This window comes from Macaca fascicularis, chromosome 16 (assembly GCF_037993035.2).
Source record: "Macaca fascicularis isolate 582-1 chromosome 16, T2T-MFA8v1.1".
Classification (NCBI taxonomy): Eukaryota; Metazoa; Chordata; class Mammalia; order Primates; family Cercopithecidae; genus Macaca; species Macaca fascicularis.
In genome coordinates, this window is record NC_088390.1 from 6,667,896 (window position 1) to 6,679,065 (window position 11,170).

General features: G+C 39.0%; 1 protein-coding gene across 30 annotated transcripts in view; it reads right to left on the reverse strand.

Annotated features, from left to right (window-relative positions):
• Positions 1–11,170, reverse strand: part of KIAA0753 (KIAA0753 ortholog) — a 64,525-nt gene that overhangs the window by 48,202 nt on the left and 5,153 nt on the right. For 8 of the 30 annotated variants that reach the window (XR_012425182.1, XR_012425183.1, XM_074018385.1 and 5 more), the window contains exons 2-4: positions 10,728–10,891; positions 3,867–4,491; positions 480–586 (exon numbers count right to left, since the gene is read on the reverse strand). Coding sequence is in view for 10 of the 30 variants with exons in the window: in XM_074018385.1 (XP_073874486.1) it covers positions 480–586; positions 3,867–4,491; positions 10,728–10,826 (831 nt within the window). In the remaining 20 variants the exon portion in view is untranslated. Of the gene's footprint in view, positions 1–479; positions 587–3,866; positions 4,492–8,380; positions 8,507–10,727; positions 10,892–11,170 lie in introns of those variants that run through there. The other 22 variants (XM_074018402.1, XM_074018398.1, XM_074018399.1 and 19 more) reach the window with 8 other exon arrangements.

The following is an 11,170-nucleotide window of genomic DNA, read 5'->3' on the forward strand; positions in this document are numbered from 1 at the left end:
AATTATTTACTATTACAAGCTTCTATACATTATAAACATGAAATAGATGGGAAACAAACAAGGTCCCTTTTCTCTAAGACTGGGGTCCACAGCTAGGACCAAGGGTTCAGGGTAACTGATCCACCTGACTTCCTATGCAAAAATATGTGCTATATAACGTATAAGCATCTTGGGGGTGGGGAGGAGAGGCTTTTAATAGATTCTCAAAGGTCTATGACCTCAAAAAGTCAAGAACCACTGTTTAAGGAGTTTGGCCACACCCACGCACCCACACACACACACACACACACACACACACAGATTACAAAAAGAATGAGAATTATTTGCCCATGTGTTCAGGAAATTGAGCCTCACAAATCTCTCAGAACTCATATGGGATACTCCAGTGCTCATCTTTCTGAGACCAAAGGAAAACGGAGACTCTCTAAGGAAGCAGTACACAAGGCTGACTGCCCTACTTCTCCCTGAACTTTTCACACCTGCTGCTGGAGCACGTAGAGCATTCGGGCAGAGCGAGCAGCTTGCTCCTGTCTCCTGACACGGATTCGACGTTCTTCATCTGGATCCAAAGCTTCTTCTAGTCTACCTGAAAATATTAATAGTTTTCCCCAAAAGTGGATTATAAACCATATATTAAAACTTACAAAGACTTCGATTACTTACAGAAATAATAAAGTTGAAAATCTCTGGTTTTATTAAGAAAAAAATGAAGCTATCATAACACAAAATTTCATTTTTCATCAGCCAAGAAACCAGCAGTAACTGGTACTGTGTACTGACTGAGAGATGGAAGGGATATGAAGGCATTTACTCCATCAAGCTCCCCTCCAGCCAGAATTCCCACTGGACAACGATTTCACTATGAGGCAGCTCTTACTATTTTAAAATTCTTTATATTGAGCCAAAATCTGTTATTCTTGCTATTTTTTCAAAAACTTTTTATTGGCCTGTTGTTATGTTTAGCAAGATTAGTTTTACAATGTAAAGAAGATATTAATAAATGCCTATTGATCAGCCACTAAATATGTCCTGAAAGACACTTAACATGGTCTTTACTCTTTGCTGTTTAATAGAGAATAATCAAATGTCGAATTCAAAAGAGAAATCCTGGCCAGACATGGTGATTCACCCCTGTAATTCCAGCACTTTGGGAGGCTGAGACGGGCAGATCACCTGAGGTCAAGAGTTCGAGGCCGGCCCGGCCAACATGGCAAAACCCTGTCTCTACTAAAAATACAAAAATTAGCCAGGTGTGGTGGTGTGCACCTGTAATCCCAGCTACTCGGGAGGCTGAGGCAGGAGAATTGCCTGAACCCAGGAGGTGGAGGTTGTAGTGAGCTCAGATTGTGCCACTACACTCCAGCCTGGGTGACAAAATGAGACTGTCTTAAAAAAGAGAAGAAGAAGAAGAAAAAAAAGATACTAAGATAGCATCTTATCATAATCTTTTGTTTTCTTTTTCTTTCTGAAGCAGAGTCTCACACTGTTACCAGTCTCACACTGCAACCTCCACCTCCCGGGCCAAGTGATTCTCATGCCTCAGCCTCCTCAGTAGCTGGGATTACAGGTCCACACCACCACACCCAGCTAATTTTTGTATTTTTAGTAGAGATAGGGTTTCGGCATGTTGGCCAGGCTGGTCTCAAACTCCTGGCCTCAAGTGATCCGCCTGCCTCAGCCTCCGAAAGTGCTGGGATTACAGGTGTGAGCCACCATGCCCAGCCTTAATCTTGATTTGAAAAGACAAGTCCTTTCTCTAACATATTAAGATAGCAAGTCTTAAAATTATTTGAGTGCCTAGAGTCTTCATGCATTTCTCAGGAAGCATACCCTTGTACACACTGGTGCTCTACATCTTCAAAAGACTGGTTCAAAGAAATTGTTTCTGGAAAACTGCCTGAAGGAGATGCAATCTATCTATTCCTTCCAGGCTGTGGTTTCCAAATACACTTACACAAATTCTTATACAAAACTCCAATATAGTCCAATTATCAAAGAAAAGGGAATCTTCAATTAGTAAAAGTGTATTTTATAAGTTCAAATTTTTCATATTTAATCTTTAAAACATCAAACAATGCAAAGAATATAAGGCTGTTTTGAAGAAAGCAAAAATCTGAAGTCAGAAGTTGTACATACAGATGCAGTCTCATGAGACCTTATATGTCTAATTATTTTCATCTCGTTTGGGCTGCATGGTAGGGAGGAAATCCGGATTCACATACTTATACGAACACAAATGGAACGGGCTTAGGTGGGGGGTTTGAAGGCTCATTGCAGACGATTTCTGATGCAGCGCTTGCAGCTATCTACAAAGCAGCATTGGGAAGCACAAATGGGCCTTCGGGGCTGCTTTAAAGGGGGTCTGCAGCCAGGGGCCATCGCAAACTATTATTCGTCCATGAAAGGTTAGGTACAGAAATTTAAAGCATACATTTACGTGTTTCCATAGCAGTTTGCCACTACCGTGACATTTTTATTATAGTTCACAAAGTACTGACTTATGACACACTGAAAATGTATGTAAATAAAATAAACCAACCCAGTCCTTCCCCACAGAGGCTTTGAAAGCTCTGTTCTAACAGTTTCCGGTATTAGGCCAGATCACCGCTCTAACAGCTCCCCGGTATTAGGCCAGATCACCGGAGCAGTGTGCCTTGTGGCTTTGTTCCCCTGCCCACAGGGCTTCAACCAAAGTGTGCAGGGGGCCATGCCACAGGCTGACACTAAGGAATGTCAAGAGAAACAAGCCACAACATTTCTGTTACTTTTATACTGGAATGTTTTTGAATTGTTCATGATATTATACAGCACACTCTTGAAGAAGACCTGCAGGAGAAATTTCTTTCTGGCCTTAATATGTGGAATCACTGTTTTCTTTACACAATTGTTTTTTTCCGTCTTAGACTTTGTAAATTCTCCAAGTGACTGAAGTCCCCTCTTTAGCTGGCTCCTAGGAAGCTCGGAAGCAAATCTGTGACTCATCCCTAGTAAATGCTTTTCCTTTCCTTTTGCTTCATTTGCCACAATGTCGTCATGTGCATTTTTGTTTTATCTCATTCAATCACAAGTATTTCTTAAAGTACCTTAAATTCTTTACATAAGATGCATATATGTACATATGCATAAATTAAATTGAAAATGCAAAAAATAATTCTAGACTATGTACTGCCCTAGCGCAACAGTTTCTTTTGATGCTCAACTCCATACCCCTTGCAGTCTGAAAGCTGGGCTTGATTCTCTACTTGTTAGTTATGGTAACCCCAAATTCTCCACATGGAACCAGTCTTCTACTCAGCAGGGAAATGCAAGGGCCCTGAGAACACTGCAGAACTGCAGAAAACCATATACGATGATTAAACTTCTTCCTTCCTACCCTGTGCTCATTTTACACATATACCCACAACTTCCCTTGTCACTGGTGTGTACTCACCTAAATACTGCCCAAGTGAGAACTGGTTTTACCTATAATATAAATACTTTATGCTCTTTTTTTGAGCAAATCGAAAAATAATTTTCCCAGAAGAGGGAAAACATTATAGGATAATTTGCACTCAGGTCCCAGAAGACCTAAGGTTCAGCCAACATTAACGCCACCTCCTAGGCTGGGCCCTCAGTCAGTGCACATTCGAAGGGCAGCCACAGTGAAAAAGTTCTTTCATGTCCCTCTGCTGGAAAGAGGAGCTGGGGGAAGACACTGTTCAAACTCTAAGCCTAACTGTCTTGTCCTGAGTGCTCACACTCCAGTGAACCAACTCACAGAAGGAAGGAATGAAACTGCTGTAGGGGTTAAGGGTCCTCAAGGAATGCATTTAAACTACCCCATACTCACAGCCTTAAATCGAAGAAAAGAATCTAATTTTTCTCACCTTTTTTCGTTACCTCTTCAATTCTGTGGATACAACTGCTCAGTTCTTTCTGGAGTCGCTGGACTTCTAGCAGGCTTTTCTGTTCACTTATGCTTTTGTGGTCACCTGTCCTGGGATGAGGCTGAAGTCCCGGATCACGGGTGGGTGGTGAATTTGGCACAGTGAGATCTGACTGGCCTGGATGAGATGAGTAAAGGTATACTTTGGCACCCGAGCTGGAGATTTCTACTTTGGACGGCTGCTGGCTGCACTGACAGGCTGCTTGACTCTTTGATTCCTTCCTTTCCACCCTGTGGTCAGGTATTTTACACTTAGTATGTCCACACTTCCGAGAGCTTTGAGGCTGACTTCTGAGATGATGTTCTTTTATATGTTCTTCAAATTGTCTTCGTTTCACATCTCTTCTGGCTAGGTGGACAGCATAACTAAGTCTCTCTTCTGATATGACAGAAAATGAAACTGAACTGCCTAGGTCAGGACCAACTCTACAATCTGCATCTTTACAATGGTATGATTCATTGTATGAGTGCTTCAGTTTTTCAATTCTAATGGCATGCGGGCAAGAATATCGGATTGCCAAGTTGCTTGAATGTGTAGGAACGTTCCTATTAAACTGCAGCTGGTTCTTTAAGAAGCAAATAAAAGCAGACATCAGAAAAATTCCATACTGCACAGTTGGTACATGTCTATAACCAAATTTCTAAAATTTCGCCACGAGATCATTAGTGCTAAGAGGCATTTTTCTATTTTACTGATAGACACAGCCACTCTCCTACACCCTTGGGTTCATCACATACCCCGGTTCTATCCTACAATCATCCAGTCCCATACTATTATCCTTCTGTTTACTAATGTCATACTGGGACCCACTTCTAAAAGTCGACCCAGAAAGTTTCAGGCAGCAACCACTAAGTCCTTCAATTTCCCAGTTATGGACTTCTGTCCTATTTCAAAATGTCAGGCCCCAGCAAGTGACCAATATAACCCATTGGAGCTTTCTTAAAATTTGTTCCATGGATAGACCCAAGCCATCTGATAATACTTCTTCATAAGTCTTCCTGAGACTTCATTTGGTGGCTGGATCCATCTTTTACCCTGCCCCTAAGTGTACCTCACTTGAAACAGTCTACTTATGCTTTCTTACACAGGCTCAAGTTTTTGTCAGTTTTCCTCATAATAAATACAAGTTTTGTTTCATTTTGCACTTCAACATAAGCATGTTTCCATATCCCTACAGTTTTTATTTGTCATTGTTGCATTTTCTGAAACCAATGAATGGTCTTTTCATGCTTAACTATAATGTTATTATTAAACATTTAGATTGTTCCAGTTTTTCCACTAATAGAAATATTACCTCAATTAATATCTCCATGCATTTAGTTTTTTAACCTTTTAAAATTATTTCGTTAGGATAAATGATCTGTTCTGGGATTATCAGTTTAAAGGAAAGAAACAATTTTAAGGCTTTAAATATGTACCCTCCTTAGGTCTTCCAGAATGAACCTGTCAAAGACAGGTCAATAGCATGAGGAGAATCCATGCCTACAAATTCAATGAACCCAGTCCTGTGATGCCTTGACCTTGGAGATGACCTCCCCAGCTCTCACAATCAATGTGTTTATATAATCACAGCCATCAAGGGTCACTTAAAAATAATCCATTGTGACAAAACTTCAGGAAAGTATTTCAGATTTTTTAAAAGTAGTTAAAAAGCTCACTAAAGAGAAAACAAGTAGTTACCATCTGAAAGGTACATAGACTGATGAACAGTGTTGGTCATTTGGGGTCAGGAGTTTGAGACCAGCTTGGCCAACATGGCAAAACCCCATCTCTACTTAAAAAAATACAAAAATTAGCTAGGCGTGATGGCGCACGCCTGTCATCCCAGCTACTCAGGAGGCTAAGACACAAGAATTGCTTGAGTCTGGGAGGTGGAGGCTGCAGTCAGCCGAGATCGAGCCACTGCAGTCAAGCCTGGGTGACAGAGAAGACGGTCTAAATAATAATAATAATTATAATTATTGAAGTATAAAAAGACCAAAATTCAATAAAAACAGGGAAAAACATATGAGTAATTTACCAAAAAAAAGGTCCTTAGGTACGTACAAAGATGTTCAATCTCATAACACAAATTAAAAATACATGGAAATACCATCTCTTACCCAATCGATTAGCAGAAATTTAAAAGTATAGTAATACACGCTGTTGGTGAGGCAGTGGGAAGCAGGCACCCTCACAGAAGAGGTGCTGGTGGTCATGCAAATTGGCATAATTCTTATGGAAGGGAATTTGGCAATCGCTAACAAAAACACACGCATTCATCACTTTTTTTTTTTTAAATTAAAAAGCTTTAGAGCAGGAAAGAAAGAAAAGACTCTTGAAAGAGACCCAAGCAGGCAACTTGGAGGACAAGTGTCACATTTACCTTTTGACCCAGGAGTCTCACTTCTAGGAATTTACCCTGCAGATACACCGCCAACAATACATATGTATAGGGTTACTCTGTGCCATATTGTTTGTAATTGTAAATTACTAGAATCAATCTGAGTCCCCATGGAGGAGAGTAGCTAAATAAACAATAGTCTATCCACAAAATGCAGTAAAACGAAGATGTAAAAAAAAATGAGGAAGATCTCTGTGACACTTCTATGAATTAATGTGGCGAGATTGGAATATATTGTTTAGCAGAAAGCACTAAGTGCAAAAAGTATACTTATAATATACTACCCTTCATATAAAAAAAAGACACAAGAAAATATATATGCGTCTGAATGGCTTGTGCAAAAAGAAACAGAAAACAAAAATCAGAGACTAATGAGACTAGTTATCTACAGGTAACTGGTAGAAATAGGATGGAAAGGACAGAGGGAATGGGGTAGCAGATAACTTTTCTGAATATATCGTTTTGTATATTTGGAACCATGTTAATGTTTCACATATACACGAGAGACAGGAAGAAAGAAATGAATGAACGCAGGGAGGAAGAAGGAAAGGAAGGAAAAAAAAAATCCATTAAGGATAGTGAAAAACCCTCAAATAAATACCAACAGAAACCAATGAACCAAACTGAATCTCAGATAAATAACATAACCATGCTAAAAAGTGAATATGAAAAAAATTAACCCCAGTAACTTTTGAACATAGTATTTGGACTATATGCCGTCAGGCTAAATTTAGACAAATGTACTCTAAACAAATACTGAACTCTAATTTTGCAGGCTTCGTTTTGAGCAGAGACACAGATTACAATTCAGAAACGACTTTTTGTACATTCTAGAATTGAGCAAAAAAGTAAATATATTGTGGATAATGAGAGCCAGCTTTCATGCTCTTGGACAAGGGAGTTGGAAATACGTAGTGTTGGATTTGAATTGGAAGTACTTGTGTGAACTTGTGAGTTTTAATACAAACATCTAGGCAGACAGACACAGAAAGATACATAGACAGAAACAGAAGGAAGAAGGGAAGAGAAAGAAAGAAAGGAAGGAAGGGGAAACAGATGAGAAAGTGTACATACAGATATGTGAGTATGGATGTGCATTTATGAATGTGTGTACATGTATGTATATGCACACAAGTATACATCTATTTCCTACTTGTCCTCTGAGAGGGCCTAGAAACAGTGACAAAACAGTATCAAGGAGCACATCCAGCCCCAGATAGTGATTTTTAAAATTTCATTCTCCACTGAAGAATCAAAGTCTCCTTGGATAAACGGTTAATTCCAGGGCCAGGACAAGGAAAAGACAAGCTGAGCCTGGAACAGCTTTTATTTATTTATTTATTTATTTATTTATTTATGAGACGGAGTCACCCAGGCTGGAGTGCAGTGGTGCAATCTTGGCTCACTGCAACCTCTGCCTCCTGGGTTCAAGTGATTCTCCTGCCTCGGACTCCCAAGTAGCTGAGATTATAGGTGTGCACCACCATGCTTGGCTAATTTTTTTGTATTTTTTAGTAAAGATGGGGTTTCACCATGTTGGCCAGGCTGGTCTTGAACTCCTGACCTCAAATGATCCTCCTGCCTTGGCCTCCCAAAGTGTTGGGATTACAGGCATGAGCCACCACACCCAGCCTTGGAGTGTCTTTTTATACCATAAAGTGGTCAAAGATGGATGAGATCACGTCAAAGAGACACTGGGGCCAACTCGAAGTGGCTCTCACTGGCTAAATCAAAGACCATTTGAACATCAAAATAAATATCTGCACAACAAAATAAATAATGGGAATAAAAAATAATACTGAGTCTGTGCTGAACTAAGTAAGTAAGTACTAGGAAAAGAAGGGAAAGTTCTTCCTTATAGTAGTAAGGCAACAAGTAAATGTAGAAGGAAGAGTAAAATTAGAAATCCCCATTTGCCAACCATCATAATAAAAAACTGATTCAGGCAAAAATACTAAAAGTAGTTGGTGAAAGTTTGAGGTGTTAAAGAGACATTAACATAGTCTCCAAGACAAATAATTACAAAAAGCAAAGGAGTAACTTTACAATGAAAAAACTAGGCAGATACCACCTTAATCAAATGATGGAAGTCCACACCGCTAGTGCTGGGACTAAACTGGCAGCATGTCCTTCCTGATAGGGTGCACTGAGAAGCACTCAGTATCATTCAGTGGTTCTCCTGCCAAAAGTGCATGACCTGAACGTAATTGTGAGAAGACATCAGGCAAATCTAAATTAAGAGAAAATCCACAAATAACTAGCCTATATTCTTAAAAAAATCAATGTCACAAAACATAAAAACAGACCCAGGAATCAGACTAAAGGAGACTACAGAGGCATGACAATGTAATGCACGTTATGATCTTGGATTTTCATTTGCTATAAAGGACACTATTGGGACAACTAACAAAATCTCAGTAAGGTCTGTAGATTAACTGATAGTATTCACTTAATGTTAATTTCCCGATTCTGATAATTGTACTATGGTTATATAACAGAATTCTTTATTTTTAGGGAAAAAATACTTAGAGGTAAAAGGGCACCGTGCCTGCAATTTACTCTTAAATGGTTTAGAAAATAATATATGTGTGTACAGAGATAGTGAGAGAGAGGAGGGAATATGTAGCAAAATGTTAGCATTTGAGGAATCTGGGAGAAGAGTATCCAGGAATTCTGTGGACTATTCTTGCAACTTTTCATAATTTAAATTTCATTCTGAAATTTATGTCAAAAAATTATGTCAAAAAATTTTTTTAAATTTCTTTGTACACCACAATAAGATATTATTAAACACTCACCAGAATGGCTAAAAAGACAACAACAAGCGTTGACAAAGATGTGGAGCAACTGGAGCTCTCATACATTCTCAGCAGGAACGTAAAACGGTACCACCACTTTGTAAAAAGGTCCAGTGGTTTGTTATAAAACTAAATACACACCTACTCCATGACTCAGCAATTTCACTGTTAGGTATTTACCCAAAAGAAATGAAAACATGTTCATAAAAAGATCTGTATAAGAATGTTCATAGCAGCTTTATTTATAATAATCCCAAATTGGAAGCAGCCCAGGTATCCATTAATCGGAGAATGGATAAACAAACTGTGGTATACTTATACTACGGAATGAGAAAAAAGGATTAAAAAGGAATAAACTACTGATACATGCAATAACATGGATGGATCTCAAATACTTTACAGCTAGTGAAATAAGTCTTAACACCAAAAAAAAAAAAAAAATCCCATTTATATAAGGTTCTAGATCAGAGAAAACTGATCTGTGATGGAAAAAATAAGAATAGTGGCTGCCTCTGGAGGGGAGGAGTGGGGACTGACTAGGAAGGGGCATTTAGAGAACTTTTTAGGATAATAGAAATGATCTGAATCTTGATAGAGGTATGGGTTACACATATGTATGCATTTGTCAAAACTCAGCAAATGTGAAAAGATGTACACATTGTAATGTGTACATTACACCATTTCTGATATAATATGTATATAGAAAGAAAAAAATCAGTAAATGGGGTGAATTCTTTTCTTCTTTTTTGAGATGGAGTCTTGCTCTGTCACCCAGGGTAGAGTGCAGTGGCACAATCTCGGCTCACTGCAACCTCTGCCTCCCACGTTCAAGCAATTCTCCTGCCCCAGCCTCCTGAGTAGCTGCGATTATAGGTGTGTACCACCACACCTTTTTGTATTTTTAGGAGAGACAGGGGTTTCACTATGTTAGTCAGGCTGGTCTCGAACTCCTGACCTCAGGTGATCCACCCATCTCGACCTCCAAAAGTGCCGGGATTACAGGTGTGAGCCACTGCGCCCGGCCCTAAACAGAGTGAATTCTAATGTGCAATATGCATGCGGAAGTAGTTCGGGTATTCATGTCTGCAATTGATTTTGAAATGTGTCAAAAAATAAGATGGATTGATGGATGGATCTCCAGAGGGATGACTGAGTGACAGATATGCAATGAAACAAATGAGTGAAATATAATGGAATCTAGGTGTTCATTGTAAAATTCAACTTTGCTGTATTTTTTAAGATTTTCATAATATAATGCTAGGGGAAAAGACATTTTTGAGACAACTGAGTAAACCTGAATAAAGGCTGGTTATTGGATAACAGGGAATTTTTTGGGTCTATTTTCTTAGGTTTAAGAATAGTATTATGATTAAGTAGGAGAGTTCATTTTTAGAAGAAGTATTCTCAAATATTTAGAAGTGTCATGACTGCAAGTTACTTTGGGGTGATTCTGCAAAAATTTTAGAGACAGATGGTTGAGTAGGTAGAAAAACCGACAGAAAAAATTGTCAGCAATTGCTGAATCTAGGAGGTGATTTCAAAAGTGTTACATTGTCCTTTTCTCTCAAATTTTCTTTATGTTTGAAATATTTAATAAAAAAAATCAGGCAAAAACAGAACTACCTGGGTCTGAAGAACTGTGGGATCACTCCTCCCATCAAGTTGGGTCCTAGGTGCTAGATGAACACAGGTGGAAGCTGGCTGGCCTGGTCCCATCATGGCAGGTAGTACACAACAATAGTGACAGCCTTGTCATCAGGCAACAGTCTTCCCTAAAACCATTCCTAAAACGAAGCAAAGCCACTTCAGACCAACAGCGTTCAAACAAGGGAAGAGAATAGATAAAACACAGTGCCATGTGCCTGTAGCAATATACTAGAAGTAGCCAATAGCAACCTCATACTGAGAGTGATTGCTTAAAGACAGGTAAATGACAGTTTCTTCCATTTATAAACACAACCGCACTTTGGAAGTTCCCAATTTCAAAAAAAAAATAGGGGAACACTTACTATTTTAATAATAATCTCTTGATCCCTTTCCATTCCAAATTTCAAATCTCAAAG